Source organism: Cannabis sativa, chromosome X (genome assembly GCF_029168945.1).
Source record: "Cannabis sativa cultivar Pink pepper isolate KNU-18-1 chromosome X, ASM2916894v1, whole genome shotgun sequence".
In the NCBI taxonomy this organism is placed as follows: domain Eukaryota; kingdom Viridiplantae; phylum Streptophyta; class Magnoliopsida; order Rosales; family Cannabaceae; genus Cannabis; species Cannabis sativa.
In genome coordinates this window covers 9,920,800-9,946,797 of record NC_083610.1, presented here as the reverse complement: position 1 = coordinate 9,946,797, position 25,998 = coordinate 9,920,800, and the positions used below count along the sequence as shown (strand labels likewise).

The window sequence follows — 25,998 nt, the reverse complement described above, 5'->3', positions numbered from 1 at the left end:
TGGTTCACTAGGGTGTGAAATGATTTGGTAATTGGTGTTACACTGTAAAAATAAATTGGAATGGGTTTACCGATTGATAATTCTGGATGAGTTGTGAACTATGTCGCTTTCTTTATCGATTGATAATTCTAGTTCAATAGCGAACTGTCAATTTCTTTAGGATATTTTGTAGTTGTGCACAAAGAGTGCACGATAGTTTATCAAGAATGGTGTTCCCAGAATAAAACAACCTCTAAATGTCGTTATCCTCAAAATATAAGCGCTCAATTACACTTCAAAATAATTGATCACAGAAAAATTGTAAATGTTCGAAGGAAAATGATCTTTTTTTTTTTTTTTTTTTTTTTGTTTGTAGAAGAGAGATGTCTTTTGCCATTGGCAGGATGCGACTTATACAAAGGTTAATTCGTTCAAAAAAGTGTTGGTTTTATGGTACTAAATTAAGTTTGCAACGAAAGAGTTTTTCTAATTATCATTGTACCATATGCCCAAAATCACCACATGTATATATATTATACAAAAGTTAAATAGATGAAAAAAAAAATATTTACCTCTTTGCTTATCAAGGTATCTTAGATTCTTTTCGCAAGTTGTATCATTTTGGATTGATTCAAAACTGACACCATAATCTTTCAGACCTTTCACCACACACAAATACTAGTGTGGGCTAGTAGGATAATAGTGCGTATGAAGTTCTTGATTAAATCTCAACACATGAGCAAGAAATACTTCTGTGATAGAGAGAAAAAGTTTAGGATAACCCTTTTTAAACTTTCACAAAAGGTACGAAAAAATCTATATAAAAAACTTTTCAAAACTTTGTTATACAGTATATTTAAAGAAACTCAATAAAGTTTTTACTTAATTAATTATTTAGATTTAAATCTATTTATTAAACTATATTTAATTATTTGAATAAATTATATAACCGAATTCAATTATAAATATTTATTTTTTACAATAACAGGGCGCTTGTGTTTGGACACAGTGCATGTGACGCATTCCTTTGTCTAAATTAAGACAAGGGATGTGTCTTTTGTTAGGCAATTTTTGTCTTTTTCCTATTTAATTAATTTTAAAAAATAAATAATTACTATTTTGATGATTCAAAAATAATTTTTCTGAACTTTCATATATAATTTTTATCCCATCCATTGATAGTGTTTTAAGGTGGTCACTCAGGGACCATGAACCTATAATTCTAAGTTCCAATAAACTAAATTTATTTATGTTGGGAAGATTTAAAGATTTATTATTAAAATGCCCCCATTATGGTTTTGAAAAATGGAGACTTGTAAAATATTTTTATGATGGTTTAACCCCTTCAAACCCACAAATGATTCAATCTATGCATACCGATTTTTTTTTTTTTTGAAATTACAAGGGCAAGAGGCTTGGGAAGCTCTTGAAGAATTGTCTGTTAATTCACAACAATGGAATTATTCTGGGCCTAGGTCTAGAGCAAATACTTCACCTAAAAGAGGAGGTAAATATGAAATAAAAGAAGAAACTGATTTGAGAACATCTTTTGAAAAATTAGCAAGAAAAGTAGAAGCCTTAGTCATAAGACAAACTATGAATTCTCATGTTCAACTTAAAAAGGATGTTTGTGCTAGTACTTGTCATAATTATCAATCATGTCCTTCTTTTCTTGAAACATTTTCTGGAGAGGCTAATGCATTATATTCTTATGGTAAACCAAATGATAGCCCATTTTCTAACACATACAATCCTAATTGGAGGAACCATCCCAACTTTTCATGGAGACAAAACCATCTACAAATAAACTAAGGAAACCAATTCAACATGCCAAATCCAAATCATGCCCAACCAAGTCAACCTTATCCTCCACAAAGAAAGCCTTCCTTAAAAGACACTTTACAACAATTCATGCAATCCACCCAACAAATTATGTAAAATCAGTCTCAATCCATTGCCAAACTAGAGACACAATTGGGTCAACTTGCTAATACTGTAACTGAAAGAGAAAAAGGAAGATTTCCCAGCCAACCCGTCCCAAATCCTAAAGGAAAATGTATCATTTAGTTAAAAATCTTAGAAAGTATTTGAGATATGTTTGTTTTATGTATTTTTTCATATCTTCATTACTTGCTAAATGTTTACAAATTTCTAAAAATTGTATATGAATTTATATTGAACCAACATTGATTTCTATTATTAATTATGTAGTATCAATTTCGATCTCCATTATTGGTCTAACTTGGTTGATTGCTTTTAATGGGACCTCGTGGCGCTTGACGTCCCCATAAAGGATGATCATCTGTTAGACAATGTAATATTGTTAGATCTCAAAAGATAGGTATTATGTAAATGCAAAATCTAGTTGACTCCACTACTAAAAAAAGTAGATTTCCCGATAGTTTTAAACAATAAGGTAATGTACTCTTGTCAGGATCTATAACCGTTGCCTATTCAACCGTCGCAAAACTGGGAAGAATAGGTGACATTTGAAAAATTTGGTGAAAAAATTTCTCAACTATTTAAAATCGTCGGCAATAGTGAACACTATAGCAAACAATTTTACATAGTCGACTATAGTATAGCTGACGGTTTAAAACCGTCAGATACACCAAATTTTTTCTTAAAAAAATATCCAAATCGGAGATAATCTCATATTTACAACAACAATAATAATCTCTACAATAGTACGATTAAAGTAGATCATTGTATCCCATGACAATTTTACATTGAAAGAGTAACTTAAGAAATTTAATTCCAAAGAAGCATCACATATATGTATACCATATATACAATTTATGCATGGAATAAAAAAAAGAAAATGTATTTTACCGTTATTCTAAATTTTATCCACCTGACGTGGCATAACTACCTAAGCCAAGACAGAATACATGTATAATACAACCTTGGTAATAGCAAGATAAAGTCTTCTTAAAAGGTATGGAAAAACCGTCAAGCAGCAAGCAAATGAAGTTAAGCGAGCCATCAAGGAGTTGTACCACCATGTTTGGCCAGCCAAATTGAGTCCATAGGTCGGCCAAGATGAGCTTGTATGGTTGGCCAGGGTTTGAGCATAAGCTGTCCAGCCAAAAGGTGACTTTCAGACCAAGGAAGCCTGATCTCTACAAGGAAAAAGTGTACAAAGGCTGGCCTCCACCTCCAAAGGCTGACCTCCACCTCCAAAGGCTGATAAAGGCTGGCCTCCACCTCTAAGGGTTAGCCTCCATCTACAGAGGTTGGCCATCACCAAAGTTGGACAACACATAAAAGGAATTGGCCAACTCTTGACAAAGATGGCAGGAACATGACCTGTAAGATTCTGGCAGGCACATGACCGACTAGACTTTGGTAGGCATATGGCCGGCCAAACCGTGGCAGGCACATGGCTGGCTAGACCTTAGTAGGAGCATGATCGGCCAAACCTCAACCTACAAACATTGTATGGCCAGCGAGCCTACATCCTGCAGGTGTATGGCTAGCTAGCTTTTCCCTGGCAGGAGATTGATGTGCAGCTCTCATTCGTGAACAGCAAGTCAAGCAACAGACTAGGCCTTAACAGCCTACAAAAATAGAGGAAAAATATCTATTTTCAAGGGACAATTTGGTCATTTGTATTTATTTATTAAATATGTAAATAACAACTTTATTTTACCTATTTCTAAGAATATTTGGCATGTAAGTTCTACTATATAAAGAGCATTAACCTATCTCTAAAACCCTAAGTCATTAGCTCTCAACTCTAAGTATGAAACCCTAATCCTCTCTTCTCTCTCTGCTACACGCCCCAAGGGTTGTTTCTCTCCCCCACTCTCTCTCACGCCTCCAAGGCTCTTTCTCTCTCTCTCATTAGAGATCTGCCTACTGATTCATATATTGTAATCTTAAAAGAGCTACTCCAAATCCCATCACTATAGTGATCTGAGTAGTATTATCTCTAGGTATCAATATAACCAAAAGGGGAGTAGGTCATTACCTGCTAACTTAGGGGGCTAAACCTCTATAAAATTTGTTGTCTATTTTACTTTATTATTCTTATTGTGTAACACGTGGCAAGCATCACCATTAAATACGACCCCACTATTGGTTGGCACAATTCTGAGGTTAACAGTTTGGTGCTTTCATTGAGAGTAAGTTATCAATTAATTTGATCAAATGCCATGGTTAACACAAGGAGAACTCCGGCTACAACTTCTACCTCGTTGGGTCTTCTTCAAGACCCTATGACTGCAGATCATGATGTTCGTGTTCTAGTCACAACTGGAATCTCCACGAACTCAACAAATGTGGTCAACCCTGCCATTCTGGCAGGCACCATGAACCTGACCACCAAAACTGGCCAGGTCGACACCACCAATCCAGTTGGTCTTAATGGCCAACCTTTGCCACCTAGGGAGGACTCTTCACTGGCGTCTAACACCAATATGGAGCAACCCCCGGACACCACATTTGTATCTGGTCCCCAGTATTATGCTGGAGAGATGAGGCCAAGAATTGGTGAGCCCTATGTAGACTTGGGAGAGATCTCAAGTTACCCAGACTTAGAGAGGCCGCCTGTCAAGTTGGCCAAACTGAAGAACCACACGCTATTGGCTGTGATGCACTCGCACAATAGAGACGCGAATTTCTGAGATGGATGGATGACCAAGAGTACATCGTCCAGTTTCACCAGGCAAAGATCTGATGGTGAGAATAGCCAGACTCTGGCAGCCATTAGCCTGAGAGCCGACCAAGAATCTCTGGCACAACAACACCCCTAGTTATCCAACCATTGGCCGGCCAACACCCTAGAAGTGCACCTTTGGCTGGCCAACAAGGTGATTTCTTATCCTGGGACATTCGGGAGTGAGTCACCCAAGGCTAATATTTAATCAGAGAGGCTCGAGAATGGGTGGAAACACCCAAGAGAACAACAATTCAAGGTCATTGGCTGAGATTGGCCGGCCCCCATGCCACTAGTTGCCAAGATCTGGCTGTTCTCGTCATTTGACCTTTGAGGAAAGGTCTGTCCTCCCTCTGGCAGGGGAAGATCTATCCTAGTTCTTGAAGAACTTGGCGGTAGTCTTCCTTGAAGTGGATCTCTAAGGAGATCCTGGCCTCTTCTATTGGTTCTCTGACTGAACTGACTTATTAGATCCCTGGCCTCTCGATTGCAGTGATCTAACTCTGCTTGGTCAGATCGAAAGATGTACTCTTGGTCATCCATCCATCTCAGGAATTCTCGTCTCTACTAAGCGAAACTATCGCAATCAGTAGCATGTGGTGCTTCAGTTAGGCCTGCACGACCTACAGCTTCCCTGAGTCTAGCCAACTCAAGGTCTTCTTCTAAGTCCAGGTGAGGCTCGCCAATTTTTGGGCCCATCTCTCCAGCGTGGAACTGGAGTCAAGATCCAATTGTTGTTCCAGGGGGATGTGGCCCCTGGGTCCTTCCTTTAGTAGGAGGCGCCAATGGTGGGTCTACTCTTAGAGGCGTGGGCCTGCCACTTGGATCCACCGGGGTGCTCGTATCTATTTGGCCAACTGTAGCGGCCAGACTTGTAGTGCCTGTTGTGGTAATAGGATTCACTATATTTGCAGTGTTCATGAGGATTCTAGTTGTGACTAGAACCTGAGTACCTGGATCTACAATCTGTGGGTCTTGAGGGAGACCCGAAGATGCAGATGGTGCGATGTGAGTTCTTGTGTTCACCATGGCGTTTGATCAGATTACGATATCCACGCTCTCAATGAAAGCACCAAACTGTTGACCTTAAAAAATGATCAACTGACAACGGGGGTCGTATGGATCTGATACTTGCCACGTGCTTGCACAAATAAGAATGAAAAATAATAAACAATAGATTTGTTATAGAGGTTCGACCCCCTTGTGATAGCAGGTAATGACTTACTCCCCTTTTAGTTGTATTTATACCAAGGGTTAAGACTATCTAGATCACTATAGGTGGGATCTGCTATAGCATCCTTAGGAATACAAGGTATAAATCAATAATGGCAAAACTCAAGTGTTGAGATGATGTTAGGGTAGGTGAGAGAGAGAGACAGAGAGAGAAAGAGAGTTTGTCAAACATTTAGAGTTTAGAAGCAGGTTTCAGGCTTAGAGGCAGCTTAGGTTTCTAGGCCTAGGTTAAGGCCTTTATATAGGAGGCCTAAAATCCTAGGTTACAGTTTAAATCCCTTAATACTTGCATAGTTTGTAAGATATTTACAAAAGACCAAAGTGCCCATAATTTTAGATATTATTCAGCCATTTTATTGGGCTTTCAGGGCCCAATTCGCAGCCTATATGTTGTTGTCCACGTGTAGAAGTGCCTAGGAAAGCCTACTGAGCACCTCATGGCCGGCCAAGCCCCTGTGGAGACCAGGCTGGCTAGCCATGGTGCAGTCCCAAGGTTGGCCAGCCATAGGGTTGGTCGGGGGTGGCCGGCCAGCTACTGTGAGGGAGCTGGTCTATCACTTGATGCTCGTTTGAGTACCGGGGTCTCTGTTTGTTCAGGTACTGACTTGGCCTTCTTATTAGTGAGTTGTACTACCATGTGGCACTAATTTTTTCCATGTAAGCATGCCACGTCACGAGGATAAAAATTAAGATAGCAGATGGATCTAAATTTTATTCATTCAATAGAGCACTTAAGTTGCTAAAATTTCTATAAAAGTTTTTGAGGAAGATTAAGAACTTCTTGCTTCTTCTCTCACATGTTAATACAAGTAAAAGAGGAGTAAGCCCACTATCATGGGACTAAACTTCTATAACAATCTCTGTGTTCTTTTTACTTAATCATTATGATTAATTGTTTCTAATTGTTTTAATTGACTCATTGTCGATGGCTAAAAACGAGGTGAACAAGCTCAATCAATACATGTGTTTTTGTATACTTTATATTATTTATCGTAAACATGTATGCAGTGATTTTAGATACTCAAATTAGTAATATGGTGATGAATTCTATTTGGTTATCAAATTATCAATAGTCACACCACTGATTAGATTGACTGAAGAAAATGAAGCAAAATCTAGAACCTTTGCACGGAAATTTAATTTTTAGTTTGCCAACTAATTTATTAAGATCCATCACAAATCTTAGTCTTAAGAAATTTTTTATATCAGGTTTTAAATGCCCAAATCAAAAGGTGTTGTTGCATGCCTGCGACATAATGTAGAGAAATATTAAAAGGAACCTTAAGGTACCAAGCATCAAAAATAGTGATATTGTTATTGGTACAATTTAATATTAGGTCTCACATATTTAATTACATAAATAATATAAGAAAATATTTACCACTCATAACACACTACATCAGTATGGTATTAGATACGTTGCAATGCTCATTATTGTAATATCCATTATTATTTAGATAATTTCTTATAGGTCCTCCATGACAAAAGCTTTTCATGTGGGACCTCATCATATCATAACCTTAATAGGCTGAATAATTCGATGTCATAGTTGCATTTTTTATTGATTCCCAATAATTACTAATAATAACTTTAATAATTTATAAACAATTGAAGTTTACACGAACAGATGAGTGTTAAGCAAGCTCATAAAATTAAGACCAAGACCATAGAAGGAGAAGAGTGATATCATGGCATAGGCAAAAAGTTATGCAAAAATGTGGACCAATATCTACAATACTTTTTCTTTCAACTATTCATAACAATTATTCTATAAAAATACTAAACCTAACTTCTAAATAAGATAATGCAAACTTTGAATCATTAATTATTGGCTATGCACTTAAGCAAATTTTTAGAGTAAATTAATTCCTAAGTTTTTTTGAAAGGATAAATTGAAAATATGTGGGATTGTATAAGATAATTAGAGCTGAATGCTAAAGTGTTTAGTTTCTTCACCTTGAGAGAGTGAGAAAGTGGAAGTTACAGCTCTATTTTGATACTTGACATTGACCTTGTACTCACCTAGAAACCCATAGAAACTATATGATCCATGATTATCACTCACACCCTCTAACTCCAATGTTTGCCATTCTTTCAAAAGCTTATCAACTACATCACCAGCTGGGAGATTTTGGAGATTGTTGTCTGTCAGGCACATTTGGTAGCACCCGTTAGGATGAAGAGCAGTCCAAAGCATTATACCATTAACAGAAGGATGTGAAAAGCCTTCTCTTAAAACTTGTTCTAAGTAAATAGCCTGCAAAAGAACATAATTTTTAAGCCATTCACAATAGTAATACTACTTAACAAGTTCAAAAAGACTTTTAATAGTTGCTTTGTTGCTCACCTGAGATGTTTTATCGAGGGTTTTACTGATATCTACTTCTGTTAGCCAAATGGGAATTCCTAGTGTGGCCAACTTATCTAGTATACCTCTCATAAGTGGAGGATTGGGTACTGTAAAATGTCCCTCTAGACCAATTCCATCCATGAAAACTCCACCTTTTTTGAGTTCTATCAACCTTGAAATAAATGTATCAACGGTGGAGTTCACATCACTGCAAGTCTCAACTACGTTGAATTCATTCATGAATAAGGTTGCCAATGGGTCGTATTTGTGTGCAGATTCATAGAAACTTAGCGTGGCGTCAGGGCCAAGCCTTTTTTCATAGAAATCAAAGTGAAGCATTTCATTGCTAACATCCCAATGAATGAACTCATCCTTATATTTGCTCAATAGGCTTTGAATTCTAAACTCCACAGCTGATTTAAGGTCTGAACCCGTGAGATTTCTAACCCAAGGTGGTGTGTACTTGGGGTCTTCCCAAAATATATTATGACCTCTTGCTATAATTTGATTAGCTCGAATGAACTCCAACATTTGATCTGCTATGGTATAGTTAACTTGGCCTTGTTCAGGTTCTGTTGCATACCATTTCAGTTCATTTTCAAAAACTGCAGCATTGAATCGTTTGGCAAACCATTTCTGAAATAAAACATCAACAATCAAGTAAGATTTAAGTGGTGAATTATTTTATCAAATAGTTGGTAAGCTAATCACCTGATATGGGAAATTTCCTAAGATGGTTTTTGCTATGGCAGACCCAAATGGGAAATCCTTAGCCACTTGCTCTATCAAAATTGTGGCTCCTTGTAACCTTTCTCCATTTTCATTAGAGACATGGACTGTCACAGCACGTTTCCTTTTCTACAACATTAATAATATAGAATTTCATCATAAATACTTTACAATTCCATTTAGTTTCTATGAGTTTGACAAGTACATTTAGCTAAGGAAGTGAGTATATATACTGACATAATTGACTATATATTGTTGATTTATTCTCCATTGTTCATTGGAAAATGGTTGCAGTGAAGAGCTTGCAATGTTAATACCAACATCTATATCATCCGAGCTCTACAAAACTAAGAATTAGTTAAGAGATAATTTATCCTTAAAAAACCAAAATTAAAAAGTTTTAGTTACCTGAAAATATAATATTGATAAATTGGAGGGTGTTTCAAGGACAAATCCACCCTTAAGAAAAGACCAACATCCACGCTTAGCCAAAACAGTCCCTACACAATTATAGGTCTCATCTTCTGTTTTTAAATTTGCCCTTATCAGAGCTGATCCCTCACCTTCTATCTTAACCCAACCTGTCCATTTACCAAGTTATATATTTGTCACCCTCTATTTTAAAATGTAAATAAAATATGTTTTACGTTTATTCCCAAAAAAAGGGTCCACCTTACTCGTGTAATAGTTAATGATTTTTTTAATAATTATTTAAGACATCCTTTAATATTTTAGAAAAATTAGAATAATTTACAAGTCAAGTTCAAAAGTTGTATTGTAAAAAAATCTTTAGATAACTATGTTTTATAGTGTGATATTAAAAAAAAAAAATTAAAATTATCTATAGTTAAGAGCACATATTTTGGCACTTGGAAGCTATACTGTGAGCTTAGAATAGTAATTTAGGAATTTATATTGTAGTCTAAGAATAGTAATTTACTTAATTTTGTAAGTATTCATTTAGTACAACACCTTAGATTATATTTTATATAGTAATTTATATAATTTATGTTATAGTTTTAGCATAATAATTTGTATAATTTTCTAAGTGTTCATTTAGTATACCACATGAAATTATATTATATATATCTTATATTTTATTAAATTATGGTGTATATTATATTTTCATAACCACATATTATATAGAACTAGGTTGATGTTACGTGCAAAATGTACGTATAATTAGTTTTTATTTTAATTAAGTAATGTTAAGTGCAGTATAAGTATGTTTAATATTTTTTAATAAGGTAATGTATTTTTATTTTTTGATTTTTAAAATAGGGTTTGAGATTTTGATTTTTGAGAATTTTTTTGGCCGACTACATTAGTGTACTGTTTAGATGTGATTATATACATACATATTTTATATGTACAATAAAAGAATGATTTTCATTGTTATACATATTTTATACGTATTTTATATTGATCTCTTTATATATAAAAATTATATTAGGAAATATTATGATAAAATTTGAGTTTAATTAGAAAATTAATTACTTTTAAAATATATTTTATGTATTATGTCTAAATATATATCTTAAAAAAATAATGATAGTGATAGATACATTCTTATAAGTTATAGTTAGAAAAGTGTGGTTATTATAAAGTGTACATATTATTAGAAATATATATATATATCATTAATAATTTTTTTTTAACAATATCATTAATATTTTTAAAATAAAAAATTTGTGGTAAAATTAAAATTTTAATATATATATTTTATATATAGTTGTAATTTTTATAATTAAATATATATAATAAAATTAATTTTTTTATATAAAATATTTATATCATTTTTATTTTTAAATATATATAATAATATTATAAAATTAATAAAGAATATTCTGGTAAGTAATTGAGATATTCTGTTAAAGTTAATGTAAAAAATTTAAAAATACCGTTAAACAAAGAATTGTGTTACATAATCACATTTTACATATAATAAATATATATTAAGTAAATATAAAAAATTTATGAAGTGTTTATTTAGAAATTAGTGAAAAAAGGTACAGAAAAGTTATTTCATTTAGGAAATAATGGTCATTTTCATATAGTCTTAAAATAATTTTTAAGGATTATAACTACAATTTTTTTAATTATATTTTATAATGTCACATGAAAACAATATAAAAACAACACAATATATATAACAAATGTTTTGAGAAAACAGTAATATGTAGTTTTGCGAAAAAAAAAAGAAAGAAAGAAAAACTCCTAATTTGTAAAATTATTTAAAAATTGTGCATTCATATTTTTTATAATTAAGTAGATCAGTTTGGTTTCAACTATTGGTAAAGTCTAAAACTATTACCAAACTAAAGAATCATAAACAATCTTTATGAAATCATTTAATATTATATTCATTTGATCTGATCTTAAATAGTTTAGTTTAAATTAATTGGGATTTTGAATCACACATTATGAGTTGTATGAACATTCGAATTGTAATAAATTAATGATATGTATATTTGATATATATACCAAAATATTAGTAACAAAATATTATACTATTGTAATATTATTGTTTTTAAACCAACAAGTTCTAATTTTAATAAATGTGATTCATTCAAAATTGTCATGAATATAATTGTTTATAGAAAGTCCTATTTGCACCTCACAAAATAATAAGTATACTTTAAAATTTAGAAAAAATTAAACTTAAAATAATTTTTGAAAATCACTCTTAATATTTTTAAATACTTTTCTCATATTATTTTGTGTTAATTTCAATACTTATTTTAATTTTATTTTCACAATTTTTTATTTTTTTTCTAATAAAATTTAACATAATTTTTTATCTTAATTTTTTTGTTATAGTATTTGAAATATATTTTATTTTTGTTTGATAAGTATATTTTTTAAGAATTTAAATTAATAGAAAAAAAAAACTAATATAATTAAATATAGATATATATTTTTTTTTTATGATAATATATATTTTATGTGAAATAAAAATTATTCAAATTAAATGCATTCATAAATTTTAGGTACAAATAAAAACTACTCTTATTTAAAAATACTATTGTTATATAATATAGTGCCCCTAATAATAATACTGTCATTTAACATTCAGGCTAATTAGTAATTTTTCCCCCCGAATTTTGACATGTACTAAATAATGTTCCCTGAACTTTTTTGGCCGTTAAAAATTTCCCATGAACTATTAAGATTGTTAGATTTAAGGACTTTTGTCTAATTTTAGTAAAAAAATTCTAACATGGATGAAAGTTCAGGGGGCATGATTTAGTACATATCAAAGTTTGAGGGCATGATTTGGTAGATATCATAGTCTGGGGAGCATAGTTTAGTACATAAACAATCACTGAAACAGTAAAATTGAATGAAATTATACTAAAGTCCTTAAATCTAACAATCTCAATAGTTCATGGGGAATTTTTAACGGCCAAAAAGGTTCAGGGGACATAATTTGATATATGTCAAAGTTCAAGAGAAAAAATTGTTAATTAGTCTTTTCTTTATGTATAACTTTCCTTGTGCATTGTGCACTAAGTGAGCTCAGCTCCCCTTTTCTTTCAAAAAAAGTAAGTGAGCTATTGGCTTAAGAACATTTGCCCTTTTGATTTTTAATTTTTAACTTTCAACTAATATACCCATATTTAGAAAATTTAACAAATAATTCCTCTAGTTTCGTATAATTTTTTAGTATAGAATTAACAAATAATCCCTCTAATTTAATAGCCCATAATAAAATAAGTAAAAAATTTAAAAATAATTAATTAACAAAAGTTTGAGAATAATGTTAGTTTAACAAGCATACATCACTAATCCGTTGTAGTCTAGTTGGTCAGGATACTCGGCTCTCACCCGAGAGACCCGGGTTCAAGTCCCGGCAACGGAATTCTTTTTTACGATTTATTATTATTATTTTGGGTTTTGAGAACTGAAAGAAATGTGTGGAAATAAGAGATGGAATGGAAGACTCAACTGGAGAAGCAGTAAATGGTGGATTGAGTTAGGTTGCGAAGTATGAACGCAGGTGAATAGAAACCATCATCACTTCCATATTCCCCAACAGCCCTAGGCTTCTCTTTATTAAGAATACCCCCATTGTAGAGTGGCCTCTCTGGCTTCACTTTACACTGCAACAACAACCATATAATATTATTCTGATTATATATGTATAATAAAAAATCATGTATTAACCAATATTATTATTATTATTATTAATAACAATAACAATAATAAATACCTCAGTGTAAGCCGTAAAATCATACAAAGGCCCATCTGCTGCATTACCAAAATAATGAGCCACACAATCATTGAAACTAGTTATTAAAAAAAAATTACTATTATCAAATCAAATAATAGAGTGATGAGAGATCAGTACCCAATGAAGCAACAACTAAAAAGGGACATATATTGAATAAGAAGAGAACAAGGATCAATCTCATCTTCATAGGAGTAAATAGTACCAAAAATACTATTGCTCCTCTGACGATTGATCAGCAAGAGTGAAAGTAAGACGTAAACAGCTGAGGCCTGAGTTAATTGAGGCTCAGAAATGGGAACCCCAATAATTATAATAATAATAATGTGATGGTCACAAGGAGAACAGAGCAATGAGGTCAGTAGCCAAGGTTCTGTGCTCAACTATATCCGTGTCTAGTTCACATGCCTTAAATATGTTTTTGTTTTGTGTGTTTGTGATGAGAGAGTGCTTTCACATGTGATGACCAACCATACACAATTTATAGAGGAAAATCCTAGCCGTTGGCCTAGGAGTAATAGTACTAGTAGTACTAGAGTACCCCATGTTTGGTGCTTTTTAAGTTTAAGCCCTTTCTAATCCTTTTGTTTTTTTTTTCTTTTACCAGTCAAGTTAAGATTTTTGTTCCTTGATTTGGCCGTATCGATGTTTGCCTAAACTTTAGTCATTATTAATTGGATGCTTTAATGTGATATTTGCGTGCCATTTATATAAATAAACCAGAATGCGTATTGGGTGTTCAGTGACATTTACGGCGTCGTTTTACAAAGGGTAGTTCATACGGCAAGCCATGTATGTGGCTACTAAGAAAGTTTTTCATGGCTCACTTCAGATCAGACATCATATTTTTGCACGCGCGCATGTATAATATTTGGGACCATATGAATCAACATGCTCACAGTGACTCACAGGTATTATTGTCTTACCACCCCCCCCCCCCCCCCCCCCCCCACAAAAAACACTAAAAAAAAACAGAAAGAAAAAAATAGTGGGAAATGAACTTATTGTAGTTTCATAATCAGATTAAATTAGTTTACTATACTATTGACAGACACTAGTTCCAAGATTTCATTTATGCCCATGACAATATGTCTTATACTTCTATATTATATGCAATGACCAAGCCTGCTCTGTTAAACAATCAATAATTACATAACAGTTTTTCTGTTAATTAGTTGTAACTGCTGGTTTTTTACATTGTAACGGTTTTGTTTATTGCTTGACTGTGTAATAACTTTGGTCTGTAAATAAAGAAATGGTTGCCCTGTTTTCGGGTAAGCCTTTGCTATCATTTTCATTCCTCTGTTCTTTACTTTCTTGCTCTTAGCATCTTTCTACAATTTCTGGTTTTTACCTTCTTCATGGTATCATCGTTTTTGACTTGCGTCCATGGAATCTTCCACTTCCGATCCTCTGGCCACAATGGCTCCCACAGCTCCGACTGCTTCCGCTGTTCACTGGAACCCTTTCGCAAACTCGTTGTCATCTTCCCTCACCATCAAACTCGACAGACTCAATTACCTCTCATGGAAATCCCAAATTGTACCCATTGTTATTGGGCATTATCTAGATCAGATCTTGTTCTCTGAAATCACCCCACCTCACACCCTCATCAATGGAGCTCCCAATCCTGAGTTCTTGCAATGGAAAAAGAAGGACCAACTCCTCCTTTCTTGGATTCGGTCATCAATGTCTGAACCAATTCTTGCTTCTGTGGCAACCTTTACAACATCGTTCTCGGTCTGGCGGGCACTTGAACAAAGGTTTTCTAGCCAAACCAAGGCACGACTCCTGCAACTCAAAGGTAATTTCTCAAGACTTCAAAAGGGAACATTATCCATTGTTGAATATGTGGAGAAAGCTCAAGCCACTGCAGATGCTTTGGCAATTGCTGGTTCACCTGTTACAACCCAAGACTTGGTTCTCCAACTCTTGAATGGATTAGGACCAGATTTTGATCCCGTGGTCTCCGGCATCAGATCTCGGAGTGATAATCTCTCTTTTGAGGAAGTCCAGGCCTTGTTACTCTCTCATGAAACGAGATTAGAACATCACAGTAGCATCACTGATCTCTCACTCAAGATGCAAGCGAATTTGAGTGTCAATCAGTCAAGATTTGGGGGAAATCAAAATTCTGGTATGTCTTCTTCTCGCCCTCACAACAGTGAAACTGGCCGTCCTACAGGGCGTTTCTTTGGCCGTGGAAATGGCTCCAAACTCATGTGTCAAGTGTGCCTTCGATTTGGTCACACAGCGGCTGTTTGTCACTACCGCTTTGACAAGAACTTCATCACCCCCAAGTATGGTAATTCCTCTTCCTCCCAAGCTTTTCTCACTGAAATTGAGTCCATTTATGATCCATAGGCCTTCTCTACCACTATGATTCCTGATATGGGAGATGATGATCTCTGGTACATGGACACCGGTGCTACTAACCATGTCAGCCATGGAAATGTTAATCTTGATCATGCTACTCCATATTAAGGAACCGAGACTCTAGCTGTGGGCAATGGTAAGCAATTACTTATTTCCCATATTGGTCAGTTATCCATACCTTCTAGTCATTCCTCTTCCTTACATTTACAAAATATTTTACATGTCCCTGCTATTAAGAAAAATTTGGTTAGTGTCTCTCAACTCACCAATGATAATGATGTCTTTCTTGAATTCCATAAATCTTGTTGTTTTATCAAGGACAAGCTAACAGGGACAGTGCTTCTTAAAGGAAGGGCTAAAGATGGTTTATACCAGCTTGGAGAGTCATCAAATTCTGTCGTTCAGTGTCATCTTACCACAAGCTCTAGGGTAGATAATTCTTGTTGTACCTGTTCTTGTATTTGTCATTCTAATGTACAAACAACTTCTTGTAATTCTCAAGAAATCAATAAAAATACCCAAGTTGTTTTGAGTGTTTCTCCACAAGCTTACTCTACTTCCAAATTTTCTGATGTGAATAATTGGCATTTAAAATTGGGGCATCCTGTTGAGAACACTTTGGCAAGACTCTTACCCCATATTTCTCATACAGGATCCATAAAAGCATTACAATTTTGCATTGCATGCCATCAAGGCAAAAGCCATAAGTTGCCTTTTCCTTTGTCCACCAGTAGGGCCACCCAATCCTTAGCTCTCATTCACACTGATTTGTGGGGTCCTTCCCATGTTGTGTCAAAAGATGGTTTCAAATACTATGTTCATTTTCTTGATGATTATAGTAGGTACTGTTGGATTTTTCCTTTAACTCAAAAAAATCATGCTTTTGATGTTTTTATAAAGTTTAAAAGCCTTGTGGAAAAACAATTTAACCTGCCCATTAAAAGTGTTCAAGCTGACTGGGGGTGAATATAGACCATTTGCTCGGTTCCTCTCTGACCAAGGACTTCATTTTCAACATCCTTGTCCTAGAACAAGTGAACAAAATGGCCGTGTTGAGCGTAAACACAGACACATCACTGAAACTGGCCTCACATTATTAGCTCATGCAGGTTTGAGTATGGATTATTGGTGGTATGCTATGGCTTGTGCTGTTTTCACCATTAACAGACTTCCCACACCAGTTATTGGTAACATGAGTCTGTATGAGTGTCTTTTTGGCACTAAACTAGACTACAATATTTTAAAACCTTTTGGGTGTAGCTGCTTTCCACATTTGAGGCCATATAATACTCACAAACTAGAGTTGAGATCTCAGGAGTGTATATTTTTGGGTTATTCTTCACATCATAAAGGGTATTTGTGTGAACACCCATCTGGCAGGGTCTATATATCTCGAAATGTCACCTTCAATGAAGGCCATTTCCCTGCCTTGTCCATCTCACCAACTGATGCATCCCACCAGGTATTGTCCTTATCTCAACTTCCCTCATTTACTTTTCAAACTAATACACCTACTTTACATACTAATCCTGTTGTTGTTCACTCTCCAACCATACATACTACAACGGCTAATGAGGGAAATGACAACACATCATCACAAGGACCACCTAATACCACTGTACAACCTACTTTCCCACCACTTATTACCCCACGGCCTATACCCAACATTGCACCACAAAATGACAACATGACTTCCACTACCCATGCTCTTCCTATTCCTAGCATAGACACACCTACCAATGTTGTCCCTTTACCCAACACAACCCTTAATACATTAAATAATACTATATGCCCAGCTTTATCATCCATTCCTGCAGAAAGCAATTCTAACCCCACACTACACTCCACTGTACCAACGGCTACACAATGTACTATTCCATTGCAAGACACACTCCATCATACACCTATTTTACCCATTATACATTCTAATCTTCCCAGTGACACTCAACCTACGGGTAACACTCCTATAAGGACTCATAATATGCAAACAAGGTCTCTAAGTGGCATTAGAAAACCCAAAGCTTTCACTGCAACCAAATACCCTCTACCCGAATCCCTTATTCCCTCTGAACCAAAGAACACCACAGCAGCTGTCAACAACCCAAGGTGGTTCCAAGCTATGAATCAAGAATATGAAGCTCTAAAAAAGGCAGGTACATGGTCTTTGGTTCCTTATTCCCCACACATGACAGTGATTGGCAATAAATGGATTCACAAGGTGAAACTTGATGCATTTGGCAATCTTGATCGACTGAAGTCGAGACTTGTAGCTAAGGGGTACTTACAAACACCGGGAATAGATTATGAGGATACATTCTCTCCTGTTGTTAAACCAGCCACAGTGAGAATTATTCTCACAATTTCAGTATCTCTTCATTGGCATGTAAAGCAATTAAATGTTTCTAATGCTTTTCTAAATGGTGAACTACAAGAAACTGTCTACATGAGTCAACCCGAAGGATTTGTGGATCCAACCAAACCTATTCATGTGTGTCAACTTCACAGGGCACTATATGGGTTAAAGCAGGCTCCTCGTGCATGGAATCAAACTCTTCGAGACAAACTACTGGAATGGGGTTTTAGTGCATCAAAATCGGACACCTCCTTGTTCACCTATGGCTCGGGTAACAACACTATAATTCTTCTTGTCTATGTGGATGAATTTTTAGTGACAGGTCCTAATGTTTCCCTCATCTCCAAGTTCATTTCTGATCCCAACAAGTCCTTCTCACTAAAGGACTTAGGGCCGGTCCGTTATTTTCTTGGTGTAGAAATTTATCGAGATCACACAGGCATGTATTTGTCACAGACGAAGTATATTACTGATTTACTGGTTCGTCTCAATATGGAAGGAGTTAAACCTTGTTCTAACCCAACCAGTTCATCTATTAAACTCTCTCTTACTGATGGGGAACCATTTGGTGATCATACACTTTATAGAAGTACATTGGGTGCCTTACAATACCTTACTCTTACAAGACCAGATGTAGCATTCATTATTAATAAACTCAGCAGTTTATTCATTCTCCCACAACTCTCCATTGGGAAGCTTGCAAGCGGCTGATGCGCTATCTCAAAGGCACCATACATCATGGTCTTCATCTCACACCTGCTTCCTCTCTAACTCTTGAAGGTTACTCTGATGCGGATTGGGCTTCGTGTGTTGATGATAGACGAAGCATAGGGGGTTATGTGATGTTTTTTGGGGGTAATCTTGTGTCATGGTATGCCAAGAAGCAACATGTTGTTGCTAGGTCCAGTAGTGAGAGTGAATTCAGGGCCTTAGCAAATGTTGCTGCTGAAATCAAGTGGTTAGTGTCACTTCTTTCTGAGTTACATATTGCTTCTCCTCATTGTCCAATACTATGGGTTGACAATCAAAGTGCAGCTGCTATTGCTGCGAATCCTGTATTCTATGCCCGATCAAAGCATATTGACATAGACTTACACTTTGTTAGAGATCTCATCCTCTCCAAACGAATATCTATTCGGTATGTTCCAGCTATAGACCAAGTTGCAGATGCCTTAACCAAGCCTCTGTCCACTGATCGATATCTCTATCTTCGGTCCAAACTCAAGATGGCTGACACTCCTTTTCGTTTGAGGGGGATGTTAAACAATTAATAATTACATAACAGTTTTTCTGTTAATTAGTTGTAACTGCTGGTTTTTTACATTGTAACAGTTTTGTTTACTGCTTGACTGTGTAATAACTTTGGTCTATAAATAAAGAAACGGTTGCCTTGTTTTCGGGTAAGCCTTTGCTATCATTTTCATTCCTCTGTTCTTTACTTTCTTGCTCTTAGCATCTCTCTACAATTTCTGGTTTTTATCTTCTTCATGCTCAAAAATTAATAGGGCCAATATATTTATATATTAAGAGGTTGTTTGGCTTTTTAATTAAAAAACTGTTTTTTATTTTTTAAAATTGAAAACGGTTTTTAAAAACTAGAAAGGGTTGTTTGACAGAATGTTTTAAAAACAGTTTTTTAAAAATTAAGTTTTAAAAAACTAGAAAACAAAAAACATCAAAATGTTATTTTTAATTTTCAAAAATATTTTTTTTTGTCTAACATGTTATATTTTACATTTTGCTCACATACTCGGACTAAACCCGAACCCGGACCCGAATGGGCTCATATCACGATATAGTGTTAAAATATTGATTTTTTTAGTAAGAAAAAAAATCTAAAAACAGTTTTAAAAAATTTGTGTCAAACACCATTAAATTTTAAAATTAAATTGTTTTCTATTCTCACTTTTGTAAATACAATTTTAAAAATTTAAAACTGAAAACACAGCCAAACAGGCTCTAAAAGTGCAGCAATTCTTAGTTTAACGTGTTTTGGTTTTTTAATTCTATTAAAGTTAACTTAAATTTACTTATCAACAAAATAACAAATAAACATATTTAATAAAATTAAAATAAAGAAAGATTACCTATTACAGTTACAAATAACTCATTCTGGTACTCCTATGGCATTTGAGATTTCGAACGAGGTCTCTTACACTATTTTTGACAAAAATAAGAAGGAATGTTTGCAGCATAATTTGTGTTTGAGGAGCAAAAACATGCGAACCAAGTTGTATGTCAACCTAAGCACCGAGTCCTATTTTAGCCCTCAGATATTCTCATTTGCTCCCTAAGAACACTTGTATCTTCATTATTTCTAACAACAAGAAAAGTGCCCAAAACACTTTTTGGAAAAAATAAATACTTGGAACTGGCCCAAGCTGACAAAATGTCAACTTGGGCATTAAGACCTAGCACCAAGTCAACCTGGGTGCTGGGTCTCGATTTTGACTTGTAGATGGCTCCGTTTGTTTCCCGAAAGCACTTGTATCTTATTCTAGTACCGCTAACATGTTCGTGGCATGTCTTATTGAAGTCTAAGTACAAAGTTTGTGTCATTTGCACTAAGATGGACTAGAAAACTAAAATCCTAGTTAGGATGTCAACCTTGGCGTTGGGCACCCAGGTTGACTTCCAGGAGATCGTTTAGACTCTTTGCATTTCTTGACTTCTTGGTTCAAAATACTGAAGGATAGTGAGTTGGAAACAACTTGACGAGATACAAATACTCATTCCATAGTTCCCTGAGTCAACCTGGTCGCAGGGCTAGGGACCCCTTCTAGGTTGATTGCTATGACTCGGGACTACTCAACTCCGTAAATATTTTCATCTTGCTACATGTCAAATATTGATGTCCACATCAAAAGAGTCAATTTCTGAGTAAACAGCTTTAAAATCAAATATCCACCACAACATTACGTTCTTAAGTAACATAAATCAATTAAACCAATTCTAAAAATGATTTTGAGTTAATTAACAATAATAAAATTTCTTTAAAAAAAATTAACCAATTAATATCTCATTTGTACTATAAGTAACTAAATAGTAATTTTATTTCGACAACAATAATAAAATATATTACATCTTAAAATAATTATTTAAAAAAAAAAGCTTTCATTACAATATTTTTAAAAATCGAGAGAAGAGATAAACATAAAGTAACTTTTAAAAAAAGCTTTCATTACAATATTTTTGTAAATATTTAAATAAAAGTTAATATTATATATTTTTTTTAATAAACATCTTAGAATGTAAAATTTCCATTAAAGAATTTAAAACCTTCAAATCACCATCGAGGTCTACCAATGCATGTTGGGACCTATCTAAGTGTGTGTATGTAAGCAAAAACAGAAAAAGTTCATCTAGGCTGGTGAGGTGTATCGAGAGGTTTATTAAGGTTGGTCAGTTTCATCAAGTGAACAAAAAAATTTTGAAGAAAAGAAAAAAGACTGAGAATATCTCAAATCCGAATAAATGAAAAAGAAAAGTAAAAACATCAAAACACACAAATGTGACTTAGATAAGTTCAAAATATAATACCCATTACAATAATCAATAAACACCTTAACTACTTATCCATGAAGTTTTTCCTCCAAGAACTCTAAAAGGGAATGGTTTGTTGAGTGAGAACTTCAAATTTAGACTCACTTAAATAATAGCGAGCGATAGACATTCTTAACAAAAATAAGGTGTTGATGGTAATCTTGGTGACTTGAGAGCTAGAGTCATGAAAGAGTGAGAGAGTAAATAGAAAATTGAAGGAAATAGTTCTTTGCTTTGGTCCTAAAATGAAAGATTAAGTTATATTTCATAGGATTTTATTATGTAGAATATTTTTGCTATAGGACCGCACACTAATAATTTTGAAACTCAAACTTAGAGCATTACTATTACACATTAGTGGTGGCCAGCCAACACTTTTTATGGATAATGCTCTACGATTGGTTAGCGATATTACCATAAACCTATTTTCTTAAGTTATATGGAATCTGATACTTAATTACACCATCAAAGAAAGTGCTAGGCACCAGTGGTACCTTCTAGCAATTCTCCAAATTTATCTTGTTTACCTTTTTATCTAAGATTAAAATAATATATAACATAATATGTCACACAATAACCAACAATCCGTTGTAGTCTAGTTGGTCAGGATACTCGGCTCTCACCCGAGAGACCCGGGTTCAAGTCCCGGCAACGGAATTTTTGACCTTTTAATTCTTCTTATTTATTTCGATATATCTTGCTTTACCATACACATTTTGGGTAATGTTTCAAATTCTAATGATTAATTATTAAATACACTATACAGGAAGGGAATAGAACTTGTTTTTATTTTCATTCACCAATTATATAATTTTTATTTGAGGTATGATTTTCCACTTTCTTTCTGTTGCTGCTACAAGATAAAAGAATGTTCAAAACGCATTAAAATTAAGTGCGTATAAAATGGGAGTATGGCATTGGATTGGCTCACAAACTATGCCCAAACATAAATAATGGGCTATCAATGATCCATAAGAAAAGTAATAGGCACAAAATTGAATATGAAAATAACTTATTTTAAAAAGCACACATAACATATGATATGAATTGAATACTCTTCTTTCTTTTAGGCCGATCAAATCGAAGAGTGTTTTCTTCTTCCTTCATTAAAGAAAACAACCAACAAACTAGCTGCTGATTCTTAACATGGGGATATCACATGGCCAAAAAGCCCATCAATCCTCTGACTTCAAAATCCACATACAGAGAATTTTCACCATCTTATTTAAGAACAGCCCCTTTCTTTGATCTCTTGCTAGCTTGGATTTTTTGGTAAAGGTTTTTGGTTCTAATAGACAATAAAATGTCCAATCCAAAACCAACAATGCAGGCGACTGCCATGACCACAAACACCATCCTGTAACAATGTCCACCCACACAAGTGTTTCCACCGCCCGCCATCGGCGTAGCCTCCATGTCATAGAGAATTCCGGCTAGGAGACCGGAGAAGAGGAATGATCCAAGGGGAAGGTTGAGAATCAGAATGTTGTATATGAGACCATAATATTTGAGGCCAAAGAGTTCAGATGCAGTTGGGACAGTAATAGCTAATCGTATGCCATAGCAAATTCCCACAACAATTGAGCCAATGTAAAGTGAACCAGGCATAGCAATTGCCATAAGTACATACCCACCAGCCATTAGAATCTGAGAAGCTGCATTCCAAAGTGGCCTTGGTGTGCCAGCTTTCCTGTAATAGAAAATACAATATTAAAAACTTGTTATACACTCACATATGTGTAACAAAATATTGTTGCGATTCTAAAGGGAAATAGTAGTTGAAAAGTCCAAATTGGCATAAACTGCGTTTCAACTAAAGCATTATTGTACCATAAATGTACTGGTCCAGAGTTAGGTAGAAGTTAAAGCAGTACTTAAATACAGTATCTTCATAAAGACTTGGCTGAAAATTAGGGACTCAATTACCTAAGGGAAAATTCTAATCCAACTGATAGAGTTACTACTATTGAACTTGGTGGGTACAAAAGGAAAGAGATCAAGGTAAAAAAAAGGGACAGAAACAATATATAACTATTTTGAAGTATGTTATACATGTATACATATGTGTAGTGTTTTTATATTTCCCATATGTAATAGGACAAATCAAAAGGCGTGTCCTGTGTGGCCAAATGAATTTGCAACGAAATTTCAACTGGACCACAGTACGACTTCTATGCTATTTCCTCAAAGATCTAGTGCCCCTAAGATTTTTCTAGTTTCATCCACTACTAATAAAATTCAATTAAATATAATATATGCATACATATTTCGTTATTTTTATGCATTGTCAATTTACTACTCCAAACACTCGTTCATACAAATATCATTTTAAACAACTGAAAAGATTTCCATGTCACGATCATAACACTCTTTTTCACATAGAAAATAATACAATTTTTTGTTTGAAAAAATCCTACACCTTTAAGGTCAATATATATATTATTCGCAGCATATCTTGAAAATGAGAATATATATATAAATATAAAAAGATCTACGTCAAAAAAAAAAAAAATATTTAAAAAAAGATCAATTTTTAATAAGGAATAATTAAAAATGAAAAAGCATAAAATAGACCGTACATACCTAATGAAATATTCGGAGACCATGCCGGAGATAATTCTACCGAAAAATCCCCATATGCTAGTGAGAGAGACAAAGATCGAAACGTCGGCGTATCCAAGAGCCAATCCAATCTGACCCATATTGTTCATCACTGCCAAACCAGTCCCAACTCCACACAAAAACGACACAAACATTATCCAAAAATCCAAGCACTGCAACGCCTCCCAAATCGTGTGCTCTTCACCGATCACCGGCTTCCGCTTCTCAACTACCACCGTATCCTGAGACCGTTCCTCCGCCGTAATCTCCGGCTTCAGCAACGGCTCCGTCACACGGGTTTCGGGATCCGAACCCTGCTCCGACGAAGAGGAGGAGGACCAGGCGGAGATGAACGAGTAGACAGGGATGGCAAGGGGCGAAGCGAGGAGGACCAACAGAATGGAAGCGAAAATCTGAGAGAAGAGCTTACCGGGGTTGGGGATAAATTGGTAAGAGAGGAGGTAGATAGCGACGACGAAAGCGACGCCGTTAAAGAGCCAGAAGTAGCTAGACTCTTCTTCATCATCGGAGGCGGAATCTGAGGGTGGAATCTCACGGAGAAAGATCATGGCGGCGATGCAAACGGCGAGTGGTGTAACCGATAGCATGAGGAGGAAACGGGCCGGGTCGTCGTTGAATAGGGCAGAACAGAGGACAGTGAAGATTGCTGTGCTGAGACCAACGTAACCTTTTAGAATCCCTGCTACTGGGCCTCTGTTCTTCCGAAAGTTACGTATACAAGTTACCAAAATGGCAGTGTTCATCCATGTGGAACTGTTCCCTCCCATGCACAAAACTATGCACATCTGTACACCATTTCCAGAACATAACACATAATTAATTAATTATTATTACATTTTCCGATGAGACAAACAAACAGTCATTATTAATTATTACCTGCCAGTAAGAGATTGGCTTAATCCGTTCGCTAACTACAAGCCACTGAGTTCCATAACCGACGAGACCTTCAAGTGAACCAATAAGGAGAATGGCCCATGTCGGTAATTTGTCGGAAGCGAAACCTGCTAAAAGACCAAAAGCTTTGCCGATGTCTTTAGCGACGGAGAGATTGTTAAGCTCGAGTTGGGTTAAGTTCATTAGAGTCTTGAGTGCGTCGGAGTAGTTGGAGAATGTGTAGTTGTTGCCGGAAATGGATTGGACCCAGACGGCAGTGACGAAGCCCAGCCATTTAGTGGCCCTCGTAACGGAGGCTGAGGAAGTTTGGGAACCCAAACCCATTATAGACGACGAATGAAGCAGAGTTCCTTAGGCACTATTTACTGTTTTCTTGTTTACCAGTAACCACCAAGAACAGAGCGAAACTTCTTCTTGGTTTTTTGGACCAGAGGCAACCTCCTCACTTTCTATTTAAAAGGATTACTTTTGCTTTTTGCTTTTCTTTTTTTCAAATAAATAAATGAGAAGAATTTAATATTTGATTCTACTGTATGACCTACTTGTGATCCAAGCGCGTGCAATAGATGTCGATGTGTAGATTTTAATTTCGGAAAATTTTGATGGAAAAAATCTATAATACATGCTCTAAAGTCTAAATTAAAAAGGTCCCCTTGCTTCTTTTTTTTTTTTTTTTTTTTGAGGGTAAAACGGTCTATATCTTTTTTTATCTTGGCCTTTAAGATTTCTTAGTTTAATCTTTTTGTAGTATAGTTTAATTTTTTAATAAATAAAAAATTAATTGACGTGTCAAATATAGATTGGTTTAACATAATATGAGACACTATTTTTTAACAGAAAATTTTAAAAGGCTATTTACAAAAATATAAGAAAATGAAGATATGTTTTTAATATTACCCTAAATATGATATTTTTTTAAAAAAAAAAAAACTTACAAATATAGGAAAAAGTCACGAGGAAAGCCATAAAAAACTTTAAATTTGTGTTTTTTTTTTATTTATTTAAAAAATAAAACACTAAAATAAATA

At 34.7% G+C, this 25,998-nt stretch overlaps 2 protein-coding genes and 2 non-coding genes across 5 annotated transcripts; 2 read left to right on the top strand and 2 right to left on the bottom strand.

Moving 5' to 3' along the window:
- Positions 1-7,447: 7,447 nt before the first annotated feature.
- Positions 7,448-13,820, bottom strand: LOC133031828 (endo-1,4-beta-xylanase 5-like). Of its 2 annotated transcripts, none has more exons than XM_061105540.1 (8): positions 13,303-13,820; positions 13,165-13,199; positions 12,901-13,054; positions 9,360-9,532; positions 9,189-9,290; positions 8,934-9,080; positions 8,220-8,858; positions 7,448-8,129 (listed from the first exon to the last, which is right to left on the bottom strand). In XM_061105540.1, the coding sequence occupies exons 1-8, from the start codon at positions 13,370-13,372 to the stop codon at positions 7,794-7,796; spliced, it is 1,656 nt and encodes a 551-aa protein (XP_060961523.1). In that variant the 5' UTR covers positions 13,373-13,820; the 3' UTR covers positions 7,448-7,793. The 2 variants fall into 2 exon arrangements, with proteins under 2 accessions (XP_060961523.1, XP_060961522.1); XM_061105539.1 differs by having other exon boundaries at positions 13,165-13,202; positions 13,303-13,818.
- TRNAE-CUC (transfer RNA glutamic acid (anticodon CUC)) lies at positions 12,741-12,813 on the top strand. The gene has a single exon. It is a non-coding gene; the product is annotated as a tRNA-Glu (tRNA).
- Positions 13,821-22,038: 8,218 nt separating the features above from the next.
- On the top strand, positions 22,039-22,111 carry TRNAE-CUC (transfer RNA glutamic acid (anticodon CUC)). The gene has a single exon. It is a non-coding gene; the product is annotated as a tRNA-Glu (tRNA).
- A 338-nt stretch (positions 22,112-22,449) lies between these two features.
- On the bottom strand, positions 22,450-25,457 carry LOC133032797 (protein NUCLEAR FUSION DEFECTIVE 4-like). The gene is made up of 3 exons (XM_061107278.1): positions 24,953-25,457; positions 24,038-24,861; positions 22,450-23,144 (listed from the first exon to the last, which is right to left on the bottom strand). Exons 1-3 carry the CDS (start codon positions 25,292-25,294, stop codon positions 22,676-22,678), a joined length of 1,635 nt encoding a protein of 544 aa, XP_060963261.1. The 5' UTR covers positions 25,295-25,457; the 3' UTR covers positions 22,450-22,675.
- Between the last annotated feature and the right edge of the window lie 541 nt (positions 25,458-25,998).